At 34.8% G+C, this 14,856-nt stretch overlaps 1 protein-coding gene across 1 annotated transcript in view; it reads left to right on the top strand.

Moving 5' to 3' along the window:
* Positions 1-14,597, top strand: part of LOC128236279 (uncharacterized) — a 42,063-nt gene extending 27,466 nt beyond the window's left edge. The window contains exons 10-21 of the mRNA XM_052951161.1: positions 250-378; positions 726-857; positions 1,164-1,292; positions 3,054-3,182; positions 4,624-4,755; positions 6,281-6,409; positions 7,878-8,000; positions 8,216-8,338; positions 9,061-9,186; positions 9,758-9,886; positions 12,844-12,984; positions 13,327-14,597. Of these exons, the coding sequence (XP_052807121.1) occupies positions 250-378; positions 726-857; positions 1,164-1,292; positions 3,054-3,182; positions 4,624-4,755; positions 6,281-6,409; positions 7,878-8,000; positions 8,216-8,338; positions 9,061-9,186; positions 9,758-9,886; positions 12,844-12,984; positions 13,327-13,544 (1,640 nt within the window). The 3' untranslated portion in view covers positions 13,545-14,597. The remainder of the gene's footprint in view (positions 1-249; positions 379-725; positions 858-1,163; positions 1,293-3,053; positions 3,183-4,623; positions 4,756-6,280; positions 6,410-7,877; positions 8,001-8,215; positions 8,339-9,060; positions 9,187-9,757; positions 9,887-12,843; positions 12,985-13,326) is intronic.
* The last annotated feature ends 259 nt before the right edge of the window (positions 14,598-14,856 follow it).

Genomic DNA, 14,856 nt, shown 5'->3' with positions numbered 1-14,856 from the left:
TTGATAGACGTACTATCAGATTACTGAGATGATGCCGCACCAAAAATGTGATATTTGTTTAGTTTAATATTTGAGACCCCAACAAACTTAAACCACATATCTTTTATTGCTCTTGAGTTGGATAGCACGTCTAAAGCTGCAACAACACCCAGCCTACCCTTTGTGCGCCCCTCGAACACCAATTTCAGGGACCAACCTTAGACGCTTTCTTAAAGGCATGAGCCTTGAGATAATGATATATATTTTCAGACTGTGTCTGCATGGAACTTCTAAATATTGACGCGTTTGGCATGCTGCTCAAGGCAATGACGTCTTTTCCGCAAGATGTGGCCATCCAGGAGTATGGCTGCTGGGCCCTTTGTAACCTTGTGGTCGTCGGTAGGTGTAATGTTTTGCGTAATAAGGAGTTTAGCATATTTTATGAAGGACATTTCATCAGGGAGTTGTTGAAATTCTCTTTGTATTCATACGAAAAAGACATTCCACCAAATCATTCTTTGTCTCAAAATGTTCCAGAATATCTAATTAGCATGTAGTTTGGTTCTTCTTACTATCTTTCTGATGACTTTGTAGCTTTTATACATTACATAGCATTCTAACTAAATATTGACATAGTAATATAACATATAGTGAATGAATGATTAAGATCATTGGTATATTTTCAAAAACAAAATAAACAATCCCTGCATAGTATGCCTCTGTGATATTTGGGTGATACCTTTCAGCACCGGAACTGGAGGAGGATGCGTGCCGGTCGGCCCTTGTGCTGCTTTTGGACAGTACCCAGATGTTCATGGCGAATGTAGAACTCCTTGAGCACGTCTGTTACGCAATAAGCACGCTAGTTGCCGTCAGAGGTTCGTCACAGACGTCAAAATGACGTCACGGTGTTTTCGTAGAACATGACATGTATTTCAACTGTCAATACTTTTTTACGTTTGCTTTTTACCGCAAAAAGACTATGATCAATGGCTTTATTTCTATCCTATTCCGTTTCAATCCATTAACCGTTTCAGGAGCAGAATATTAACGCTAACCGTATTAAATACCGATGACAAAATGCACACTTGTTATGACTGAGGATTATATCATTGATAGAGAAGAATGTACGGGTTCATGTTAATGCAGTTCGAACAGGCTTTTTAATATTTCCCTCGTTATAGAATGCGTGCATGTGAACGTTGTGAAAAATGACGGCATCAGCAAACTTATAGAGTTGATGAAGAGGTACGACGACAACGTGGATATCCAGCTCCATAGCTGCAAGGTGATAGGAAACCTAGCTGTCAATGGTGAGTTCGATGTCGAGGAGGTTGCAATGATAATTTTATTATATCTATTAAGTTGTATCTCGATGTGTCATTATCGTTTCCGTTTAGTGTTACTGTAGCCATTTTGTTGTATAGATGTAGAGTAGTTACCACTATTGTTTGCGTCATTATTAATTAGCAATACCGGTATGACTGTACCCTCTATTGCAAAGAAATCATCAAGAAATGTCCAAACTATAAGCAGGTATTTACCAACAACCTAGTTTCAAACATTACATAAGATACACTATTTATTTACACTGGACAGTGACATTTGTTCATTTTATATTAAACAACATTTTGTATTTGTTACTTTTGTAAATTAGGAGTTCTGATTCAACCCTTGAATTGCATTTGTCTCAGAAAGTTTGCCAATGTTCAAAGTGTTTACATAATTGAATATTTACATTAACACTTCATTCCTTAACGATTGTTGTTGTTTATCAATTTCACTTTATTTCTGTATAAAGTGCAATGGCATTTCCCATCGAATTCGCGTGCATTTGTTCGATACTTCTGTTTTGTCATTGGGCGCAATATGACTAATGGGCGGGGCATATTTACTACGGAACTATTTTTTTTTTCAGTGAAATTGTAGTAAGATTATTGGCAACCTGCAAAACTAAAACCTGCAGTAAAACAATTAAAACAAAATAAGCAACAATAATTTGATTAATGTTAATGTAGATGATTTTATGATGGATGGAACAGTTGAAGAAATAATAAATTACAATGATGACGACTTATTTCGGAATTTGGAATTGACTTTTGGTAAAAATAAAGCATCTGACAAAACATATAAAATCGAGGAAATGAAACAATAACATATTGTAGTAAACCCAGCAACGTCCAAAAGAAAGAACTCAGTTCAACACTAAGTCTTCTCCTGTCCTCTGGCTTTCCTTCCGCGAAAGTTCACGTTACCCCACCCACCGCCACTGTCGTTTCATCCAAATTGAATGTTAACTTCCAAAGAAATGACAATGCACTTGTTGATTTGTCCAACACCGTATTCCAACATGATTCATACACCAACTGATTCTTCAAAATAACGCTCAACAAGTAAATTGACTGGAATTTCTCTCCAATTTGTAAACTCGTGACTAACAAACGCTAGTATCGCGTATTTTCGCGAGATATAATAAGAACTTTGTAGGTGGCGACATTTTTGTTCTTTTCTTGTTTTTGTTAATTTTTCATAACTCAACTTGTATTTTTCTAGTTGTAATACAGTTATAGTATGTTTTTATAATATACTTGTCCTTGAAAATATAGAAAATAAACATATAAATAAGCAACTATATTTTATCTGCGCATTCATTGTTGTATAAAATTAGGTTATGGTAGCTGTTCTAATTTACCCACCGTTGAAACAACGAGAAAAAGAAAAAAGAAAAAAATGCTCTCGATTAATCAATTTATTTTAGCAGAAATGTAGATTTAAATAAATTTAAATATAAGTATTAAAATTCGACATGTTGCATTTTATTGGGGTATGGGATGCAATGGCATAGTTCAAAATGTTGGTGGAGTCCACCCATTTTGAACAGCCCCATTGCATACCATGTCGAATTTTAATCTTTAAGAGTAGAACAAGTCTGGTTTTGTACAGATGGGCTTTATTGTACAAAATATTTTGTTGATGCAAATATGTTTACGAAATATGTTGTGCTGTCCATTTGAGATATAAGAGTGTCACTTAAATCATATAAATTATTTATAAGTTTCATTTCCATTTTTTAGACAATTTCCGGCGTTATGTTGAGGATATGGGAGCCTCGGAAGCCATCATCTCGTGCATGCTTGGGCTGGAGAAGAACGCGCTCATTCAGTCTACTGGCTGCATGACCCTCACGAACATTTCAGCAAAAGGTACGCTACCAGGAATAGTTGAAACCAAATCATATGTGATACAATCGTGCATGTTAAGCATGGAGAAGAACCCGCATATTCAGTCTACTAGCTAATAACCCTAACCAATATATCTGCAAAAGTTTTGGGGAACATATAGCATTTGAATTTCTCCCCTCCCTATCACTCATTTATGCACATACACACTCAAATATGTTCTTTCCCTGTGACAAACGAAGAGCATACATATTTACTAATAGTATATACTATTTGGTGAGGAACTAAGGTTAAAGGTTTTTCAAGAAAATAGTTTAAGTAACGTTTAAAGAGAAAATGCCATGTATTTCATTGTCATGCAACAGCATTACCATACTTGGTATAATTTCGGAAATGGCACTTACCCTCAAAACGAGGATGAGCCACAAACGAACGCCAATAATGTATAACTGTATGCGCATGCAATATGGAAAAGGATGAAAAAAGGAGAGAACTGTATTGTTTAAGGAAACACAAACAACTCAAAATGTTTGTTATTGCAATTCTTATTTCTGACCAAAAAAGCTACTACGACCAACGAGTCCATGCAGTCTCAGGGTTGGAATGAATTACCCACTTCCGCTGTCAAATTAGCCCTCCCACATATGACGTAAAATGAGTTATAAAGTAGATACAAAACTATTAGTATTATTTTAGCAGCGATGAAATGTCAATAGCGGTTGTTTTTTACTTTATATTTGTGGCAAATGTGTTGTGTTAATTTAAGACAAATGACAATGTTTTTGTCAAAACGAGGTACTACCATTAACATCTTTGTTTTGGAAACAAAAAAATATACATATTGTTTAAGTAAAAAGGGAACTCCTGCCTTAGATAAAACGCGAGCTATAAACCATCATAATCAAGACAAATGCTTGACATTTATCTTTCTGTATTTGTCAAATTATCAAGCAATGCTTTCTCAGAAATTATCACTTTTCTTGTGTTATAAATGACGTAGAGTACATTAAGAAGTTGCTAGTTTTCCCAATGAAATACATACTTTGTCAAAATAGGCAATATTTAAGAAATAATTTCTAAGCGGAAAAAGTGTTATCTTTTTCCAACAATGATGGTTTAAATACTGCTTAGACTATCGTTCATATATAAAAATATAAGTGTACTATTAGTATGAATAGGTTGTGCGGTAAACGCAGTTGTTAGCACGCTCGCTTCCACCAAGACAAACGGACTCGGAATGGGCTCAATTCCCGACCCAGGCACATATGAGTGCAGTTGGTGCTCACAAGCTAGAAAAGAGGGTTTACTCCGGATTCTCCGGTCTCAATCACAAGACAAGACAACAATCTCCCGTAACACGGTTGCTTAGCATAAGTGAATATTATTTTCTTCACAATCATTATCAAACAAACACAATTTAAAATTATGTTCTTACAAATTAAATACTCTGCTTTAAACATTTCAGTGGCAGATAACAAGTTCCGGATCCTTAAGAACGGCGGCGTACATGCTGCCCTGCGTGCCATGGCGGCCTTTAAGGAGGATAAGACAATCACACTAAACGCCCTAAAACTACTTTGCAACCTACAGGAGTCGGGTATGCTCGCTTAACAAGCAGTCATTGATTTTCAGTCAAAGCATGTTTTTCAATGCTCCGGAGCGCCTGTCCATTATGATGAATTGAAGTTTGCATACTACAATAGACATTCACCATACTTTCTTTCACGACAAAATCTACCAAAGGTGAACACGGCAGAAGAAAATAGATCAGAATAAGACTCCTTTGATATTCCATATCAAAATCAATGTTACTAGGCAATAATAACCGCCACACCTTTGCAGCATGAATCTAAGGCTAATAACATCTATAGCATTAAGTGAAGGTTGTTCTCAGATATCATGTTGTTATCGGGTATTTTAAAAACCAGGAAAAACATGAATTTCCAATATCTGTGATTGTAATATGTAGACTTCTTCGAAAAACCAGGACCAAAATATTAAACGGAGGACAACATACTGAAACTTAATACGGCGCGTATATTTAGAAAATGTATTCCATTTAAAAAGGTTCTGGTCATTCATGTTTAAAGCACGATGTAACACTTTTGTGTTAAAGTTTCTTAACACATGTATTGCTGTCAGTGTTAATTTAATGTTTTATTTAAGAGCACAACTGACTAGTTCAAAGAAAAGGCGAGGCCTTATCAACTTTCTTTTATCTCTTTTAATTATATAGATATGGTGTAAATTTATATTAAGAACGTTCATGAATTTTTTCTATAGTAAAGAAAACATGGGCGTAATATAATGTTACATCTTCTGCATATTTGGAATATTGAACTGTGAGTGCAAGGTAACACTGTATCGAGCATTGTATAACGTTTTATTTAAACCTACTTAAGTAAGTACATTTTTTATTTAGCTAACTAACCTTCTTTAGGTTAGTTTTATAAGCCAAAAAAACCCAACTCATCAAACAGATAAACTATAAACAAAAACTGTGAGCTTATCTTGAACCTGTTATATACTTTGATTACCATCAAGAAAATGGGGCATTGTGTTTTTGTAGAAGTTATAGGTTTTAGTCGATAGTTTGTAAAAGCGGCTATTCACGTTACGACTCCGTTAAATGATTCTCCGACCGTCTTATGAAATAGTTATACGATTGTTCCATTAATATAATGTTAATATTGAGGCTTGGGGACCAACTACAATGTTGGTCTCATTTGAAAAAGTATTGAATGCTTATTTCTAATATGGATTTAATATATATTAAATGACCAAAAGTTCACTTCTGGTGAATATATTGTAATTTGAATTTAAATACTTTTTAACGGACATTTACTGCAAAATAGTAAGTTTCGTAATCTTTCAATGCCAACAATAATGTTGGTCTTACTTTTTTAGTATATTTTTTAACTAAAGTACTCTGTTAATACGTAAAATTAATATTGAGACAACGGGCATCAGCACTTAACGTAGTTGTGTGTTGAAAACCTTAGAGTGGAGTACGGTCATGAAACTTCCTAATAAATTACCGAGAACAGTTTGTGGTATTGTATTTTACAACAGTTCATACTTTATATTATGTATACTTTTAACATTTAACATGGTACTTACAGACAAGGGTTGTTGGTGGATAGCGGAGGAGAGCGGCATATCTGTGATCGCCATGTCACTGAGAAACTTTCCCAATTGTCCGGAAATCATGGCGTTTGGCTGCTCCTGCCTTGCCAACCTGCCAAGGAGAGGTAATAGAGTAAAGTCTATGGAAAATGTGTTCAGATTTCAAATAGATATAGGATAACCCATAACATACGAGTGACATTTAGTATGAAAAACAACTGATGCTCGTATATGATTAATAATTTAATATAAAAGATAAGACCTTCAAATTTCTGTATGTTACGAATTCATTATTCTATTATGAGTTTATACTTACCGATTCATCAAAAAATATTTGCGGACACTGCAACACATATGCTACATGTAATTTTACAGATATGAAATATTCATATAACTGTTTTAAAAATCAAATTGAGTGATAGGATTTTCTCGCATCGATGACATTGCAGTACATACCGTAGTTGTGGGGTGGCCTCGTTTTTTTCCTTAATATTAATGGCATTTCAACCGATGCACTTGTAAAATCTGACCTATTTTGTAGAAGATTCAATCATTTTTTAACATTGTTTATATCCAAGACAATCTTTTTTATTGGAATACTCTTACGTAAAATATACTTTCTTCAACAACAAAAGACACTATTTCTTCATTAAAAATTACAATAATTCAAATATATCTCCGATCCTTACATCATAACGCACGTCTTTCCTGAGATCATGCCTCATGCTGCACCTGCCTCACCAACCATTCATAGAGAGAAGATAGTTCTCGCAAGACATATGAAATATTTAGATGTGTACAATTCGCCTAAGACAGGCATGCCAATCATTCATTATTACGTGAAATATTTTACTTATTTTGGATTTGAAATACAAGGTTCTACTGGCTAAGGTCACAAATCCGAACACTTTCTGATGTTTTTTTACAATTATCTTGGATAGTTTATGTTGTAGTAAGTTAAACTTTCGTATGAAACATCTTTGGTTCATGTGAAAACAGCTGTCAAAGTACAGATTCACGATCTCGTCAATTTTATGTCGGAAATCGTTCATTGTATGGACAGTAAATCACCCTTCAAGTTATGCTATGGAGGGCACAAATACCGAACACTTGAAAAGCGAAAATACATGGTCATACAATTGTAATTAAAAAGTATGCTATATAAAATAAACACTTAGCTGCAAAGTGATTTATTGTTTCCGAGTTTTTTTTCAAAACATTCGCTTCAAATGTAAACCGTGATTTTTATATATAAATATCTTGAATGTAGGTCAACATAACTGCAAAACCTAAAGATGCGCGTGCGCCCTCTGATGTCATTCCCCATGTGCTACATTTTGATCTATAAGCGTATAAACATTGACTGGCATTTTTTAGAAATACTTAACAAAACAAGATGAAACTTCGCAAGCCTCTGTATTGATCTAGATCATCGAATAATTGATCACGGTAAACAAACGCGTGTTTTAGCCGGTGTTCGGGATTTGTGCCCTGTTCGGAAATGTACCGTCAACCAGTACAGCTTATTTTTATTGAAACAGATCAAAATCCTTGCTTTAGCTCAATACGCCAAATGTCATCTAAAATATTCAGGCATGAACACGGTTGCGCTTGGTAGCGCCGAGTCGAGCCTACTTTACCTTCGCCAGCAACACTCTCTCAGCACGGAAGTGGCCTTAGCTCTCTGCGCATTCTACGAGAACGCACTCAAGGCTGGTAAGTTGCAGTGTGCCATCATTTACATTTTGTGTTGCATTATCCTTACGTTTTCTTTTCCAAGTGAAATTAAGCCCATTTCTAAACGCATCCCCCTTATTGTTGTTGTATGTAAATAACCTCGAGTGCAATATAAACACACAGGTTAGCTTCTGGAAAAGTATGGAGAAGATTGGTGTTAAAATAAAGCTTCATGTAGTAACTATCTTTTGCAGGCACGGAATGTGGAAAACTGGTGACCTCGGTTGCCATGGAAACCATGACCCAGATAATGCAGGATTTCGAAGACATTGAAATTCAGGTGACGGGGTGTCAGATAATGGCTCAAGTTGTGCTAGGTAGGTCACTGATCCATACGTTATTTAAAAGTATTAGTTGTTGGAATTTGATGACATTTTATAACCATATGTTTGCTATGTAACTTTAATACATGGGCAATATATGGGGATTGGGCTGTATATGTAATTGACCAATATACTGAAAAAAATAAAACAAAAACAAAAATATAAACAGATAGTATCTAAAACACTCAAACATCAGTGGTATAAAAACAAACTTTCAATAGAACTAAGCTTACCAATTCAATGAATTGACCGGTTTAGCTTACTGATCACACTCTGTGTGATTGTGTAAATTCTGTACTGTAAAACATCATATGCAATAGTAAATAAGATAAAAAAATGACGTGATAAAATAAACAATAGTCATTTAGACAGTCGGTGTAAACTAATATTTTCATAAACCAATAATAAATGAAATACAGAGAAATTCAAAGTAACACAACTGACGCATATCAGCGAATGGACAAAAAACCAAAAACAAACCAAACCAAACTAGTTTTAACCGTTGCCAACTAAACACAAGTCACATGATGTCATCCGGGAATCTTGAACTGTAGTTAACAGTCCAAACGTCCGTAACAGAATCAGTCATAACAAACCCGATTACAATTATTTACACCCTGGTAGCGGTCTCACTGTTTTGGTCGAAATCCCGCATATGACAAATCAACCACTGGCGTAAGTCTCATTGATTGGTGCATTAGTTTGATATCTTTCAGGTGAGCACATAAAGCTGCTTAACCGAGGGGTGCTGGCATCTCTCGTCTCCACTATGAATAAATACATCTCCAACGATGACATACAGGCAATAGGCTGTGGAACCATCTCTTACCTATCCGGATCTGGTATTTTTCATTAAAAAGGCTTGGATGTACAGCTATCAATGCAATTTCTACTCGTTACCAATACCATTTATTAGTAATAATATAATTGTTGTATTAGTTTATATTATCAATATAAAATAAAGTTATTTTTATAAAAGAATTATGGATATCTCAAGCAACTATATTAATAACAGTTGAGTTTTACGACACCCTGATCATTTGGTTTAAAGTATGGACAACACAAGCCATTTGATCAGGATGTCACATCGCATAAAAATGCAATGAATCATTTAGGAACCAGCCACATTATGTCATCTTATTGCCTTGTAATATCATTTTTAATTAGATAATAGGGTGAATTCGTTTAAAATACTTGACAAAGGTTATGAGGAGCGTCATGGGAAAACCGGATCTATTGGTACAATCTTATTTTGTTCTAATTTAAATCAGAAGAATAGTGCTTGAATGAAACGATACCAAAATTGTATATATAGCTTGAGTATTTGTTGAACTATAAACTTGTTATAGATATGAGGGGTGAACCCATCATATTTAGCACCATATATAGTATGCTCCATTATTAAAACTGCAGCCGAAGGCCTGGAGACGCTAGAAGAGCTGTGTTGCTTAGAAGTTGTACTGGAGTGTATGCGCACGCATCCCTGCCACGCCCACCTACATGGCGTCTGTCTCCTTGCAATCGAAAATATGTGTAGAGCTGGTAAGGAGTGCTTTACGGTTGTCCGGTTAGCGCAGTGGTTAGCGCACTCGCTTCTCACCAAGGCGACCCGAGTTCGAATCCCAGCCTGGGCGCATGTGAGTCTGGTTAGTGGTCACCAAGCCGGACAAGTGGTACTCCGGTTTCCCCCACAACACAAGACCACACTCTCGCGCAACATCGTGCCAACGAGAGTGATTAATATCAGTTGCAATAGCTTGTTTCACAATCGTTGTTAAATTGAATAAGTTTAAACTAAGGAGTGCTTTGATAATATAGCGCTAAAGCCACAACAAATTGATCATTTGTTCGTCGGATTTGCCGAACCTTAAATTCGAAAAACGAAAAAAACAACAACAAAAACACCCTCTTTTTTGCGCCCGCACATACTATTTGGCCGCGAATATTTTTTTTTGGTTTACTTCTGAATTTCCTCTATTTTCTGATTTTCCTCTATTTTCTTAAGTTCTTTCACTTAGAATGTAAACCTGCAACATCGACTTCGCCTTTTTTTGAAGGTATTTCCATGCTTTATATACTTCGCGAGCAAAAAATCCTCGTGTCAGGACAAAATCAGGTCCGGGTAACCGCAAAACAGCCGATATTTGTTGACAGTCATTTTGTCTAAAATATTTTGCAGGACGCACCGTTGTATTTAATTAATTTTCAGGTTACTTTCAGTTTTCGTAATGTAAAATACACGTTTTAAATGAAAATCAGTGTCATAGTCAATGGATTATAGTCTTCAGTAAACAACAACAGTTTCACAGCGTGGAAGGCAATAATCATTTATGTGTGTTTTAAGTAATTCATTGTTTTGTACTCAAAATGTAGTGTTAAATAATACAACTAGATTTTGAGTGCAAAACTTATATTAAAATACACGGACACACGACTTACAACAATTGAACATGTTATCGTGAGTTATTTTTTAAATTCTAAAATACATTTCTCAGTTTTCATATACTCATAATTGTTATAAACAGATACAAATAGTAGGACTTGTAAATGTTTTAGAAGCAGTCTGTATTTATGCACCAGTAACCACGGGGATACCCGGGGTTGGCTGGACCGAAAGTCAAAGTCCCCGCTATTCCCCGGACCTTGGTGGGGGGCGTGGTTACAATTGACTAGTGCATTACACTTACATGTACAGTATAAACATCAGTAAAATCAGAAAATAAAACCTTTTTTAAGTAAAATGACTGTTTTAATTTTCTCAATTCTTTGTTCTTATCCACTTGTTTTCTTTGTTCGATTTGTAGTATAGTGGCCTGTTTCTTACGGGCATTGAAGCTATGTAGGCCGTCATGATATTCCTTTTCAAGGCACGGACCTATGAACCATAGGTTCGTGGTAAAGAGAACTATCTTGATTCCCCCACCTGCTCTAATATAATGACCAGTGCCACATTTGCAGATTTGTTTGATACTGCCTCAAATATGTTGTCCCGCAATTTAATCCACAGTGTCTTTTTTTTAGAAATGTTCTCTGATTTATTTACATTTTCGATCTTCTGCAATGTCAAAGTCGCTACAATTTTAGCATGTGCTTCAAGAGGCTCAAATTTAGACCTGACCCAATATATGGAGATGCTTAAATGATGAATTACTCTTACCAGTCTAAAATGTTTTTTTGTGATAGTAAGTTACGGAATGAATACAATAGTTTTCTGTTTGGTCTTCGAATAATTGCACGTTACTATGAGGAATGTTGTCTTTACAATATATCCACGTTTAAATTGAAGTTTATAGTAAAGCACTGGATCTTATTGCCATTTGTTAAATATTGAGACAGATGTTCATGTGATACAATCAAAACCTTTCCATTTATAACTGAGAACCTATGTTTGCAATTAAAAAGCATTTCTTGACATAATTGTATGATAAATTTGGTAAGAAATAAACTTTTTATTTTTTTTTAATTTTTCGCTGCTTTTATTTGGCAAAATCCGTAGAACAACTGATCAATTTGTTGTGGCCTAAGATGAACTTTTACAGAGATGTATGATGTTGTATCAAGTATTAGGCGGCCAAAACCTTAAATAGAAATGTAAATGATTGGATTCATACGATGCTTTAAAAAACAGACATCATTATATATATATATATACAGTATACATATTTTCTAGAATATATTACTTTGTTATGGTATAAATACTTACTATATGTAAGTTACACAAGATGGAAGATTTCCTTTTTCTTTTTTTATTTTGAATGCTTTCTTCAAACCTTATGAATGCCATCAAACGGTCTTCAACGCTTACTGTTTGTCATATGCTTTAGAACCAAGGTTTCACTATATTTCTTCTTTATTATTTTGAAATTCGGAAGAAATATGACGTTGTAATCTATTTCTTTATTTAGAAAAATGAAGAAAACAACCGTCAGCTGACCAAGAGTCATTGGGTTTAATGAGTACTCAACCTTTCACTTGTCCCAACATTTCTGGATACAAGTTAACTTAAAAGACTTGAGACGCGTGTTTGTAAACTTGTGCATCTAATATATTTGTCATAGAAAGCGAGACCATATTGAACAGGTTACATACATTAAACTCAATTTAGAAACAAACACAAAAAACAAAACAAAACAACTTTCCAGTATGTGAGTTACACTAATAAAACACTGATTGGTTGGCTATTTTCGCACATGTGGAATCCAAAAAGCAATACAAACTTATTTTGCAGTGCAATCGTCCTCGAATTTTGAAATTTTACTTGAATTATACAGTGAATTCCTTATTTCATAAAAAAAGTTATCGATTAAATTTGCTACAATTTTATTTTAAATAGGAAGTAACAAGTACTTTAATGATCACTTACTTTGTACATGTTACCGAAAACGTGGCATATTACCCAAGCTACAACATGGATACAAAAATAAGTATAACTTCAATCAATGTCATGATAATGTAGGTATAATCAAATGCAGTAGTATTATATAATCGCTACTTTTCAGACAGTGTAAGGGGTAGTAACATACAGAACGTTTGCGATGCTGTCTCAAAGTCAATGAAGGCTCACGGTGATAACAACGAAATCCAACTGGGTGGTTGTCACATCCTCTCAATAATTGGCTCAGGATTTCACCGACAAAATGGTACATACATAGTATAAGTAAAATATTCATGTTTTTCTTCTTTATTCATAGCTCGAGTGTCATTATTATTATGTGCAAGTGTATTGACATTTGAATTCCGATTTTGCCGACATTTTGTTTTGGATAAATTGATTAATCGGCGTCTAGAGTAAACTCGATAACTAATATTGCAGAAATATTTCTCAGAAAAGACAATTTTTATTGTTCCTATCCAAATATACATGCACCAGCAAACCAGTTAATATTCGGAACCTCCAATACGTCTGTTTCTTACCAGCTTTAGTAGTGTGTCTTGTAAACATGTCATATAACATACATAATTTTACTTTGTCCATATGTCAGTTCAAAAACGCGAGAGCGTCGACTTCATGGGGCCACTGGTGACGGTCACACACCGGAAAAGCGTCACAGAAGAGCTCCTTGATGTGGCGTCCGCGGCCATCCATCGGCTCCGTAAGTTCACGGATGGTGTGTTAGATGACACCGAGGAAGGCGACAGCGACGCTTCCCAGACGGAATCGACCTCCGACGGTGTCCCGATCGATAACGTTTATCAGTAGAGGTCGCCTCTAGTTGTGATATCGTTGAATTTTTCAGTTAGAAGCCTAGTTAAAGCCTTTTGTCCGTGACCCACCCTAAAATCAATGCTTTTGCATTTGTTGTGTATTGACCCTAGTATGAAGGATCTTTATAGATGAGATCAATGCCTCAGTGTAGATACTTTCTCTTTGAACACAGCCCAAATTAACCATTAGCTAGTAAAAATACACAAAAAAGTTGGCACCGTCACACCAGGGCGATAAACATATGCAAAACTGTGGATTAAAATGAGAAATATTCAATAATCCAGGCCTTTAGCAAACATGATGACAATCTATGAAATACAAACGCGGTAACATTATGTTTAATGTTACTAGGTATTACGTTAACGGAATAAATAAAGGTTACTCATTGAATATTTAATACTGATGTTAGGGAGAATAGTTACCAAAAGTAAAATATTCATTGTTCAATCTTATGCATGGAAATCATAGTTGAATACTTTGCCAATGGAAATAAGAGTAAGACATATTGGTGGATTTTCATGTGTTTGTGTCATATGTGACCAGAACTTTTACATTTAATATTGTCTCAGTGCAGTTATTGTAATGAGTATCGTCAGGAGATTTACAATACGTTGTCATTGTATCCGAATTGTTATAAAATTAAGTAAATAAAGCTCACCGGATTCACCTTCATTAATCAATAAATTGAAGTAAAACATGTAATTTTCCGGACCTGCAGGTTCCAAACAAGTTTTTTGTTTACTTCTGCTTTACTTCAAGAAAATTTAGTTTCAAGTGTGCCAAAGAAAGTTAAAAAAATAATTCAAAAACATATTTGTAAAGGAATTTTATGTCAAATAAAGATAAAGTTGACCATGTATATTGATCCTTGATTAATAAGTTGCTGTTAAAACATTATAATTCTATTTTTCTGTCATGTAATACTTGTTGTTGTTTAGTAAAGTCCACTTGTGAATGAAACACTGTTACTCTGTTTCGCTCTTCTACATCATAATTATACAGGTGTTTTGTCTTATTTTAGTGATATAAAACATGAGATGCTTTGTGAATACGTCCTAAAATAAATGCTATTTTTTGCATTATTTGTTATATTTGACGTGTGAGGTCTCAAGTTGATTTACTTGTTAATTAAATATCTCATTGCCGTGATTTCTGTATTATACGCGACCTGTGTTAAATTTTATACGGATTAGGCGAGAATTGTCTTTAGGCACAAACCGATTTGTTAATTCTAACACATTCTGTCCATTAATTACAACCGATAAAATATTAAAAAGAAGTACATGCTAGAAAATCGTACAAGGTT

This window comes from Mya arenaria, chromosome 5 (assembly GCF_026914265.1).
Source record: "Mya arenaria isolate MELC-2E11 chromosome 5, ASM2691426v1".
NCBI lineage: Eukaryota > Metazoa > Mollusca > Bivalvia > Myida > Myidae > Mya > Mya arenaria.
Note: the sequence above shows the minus strand (reverse complement) of the source record. Positions and strands in the feature narration are given on the sequence as shown.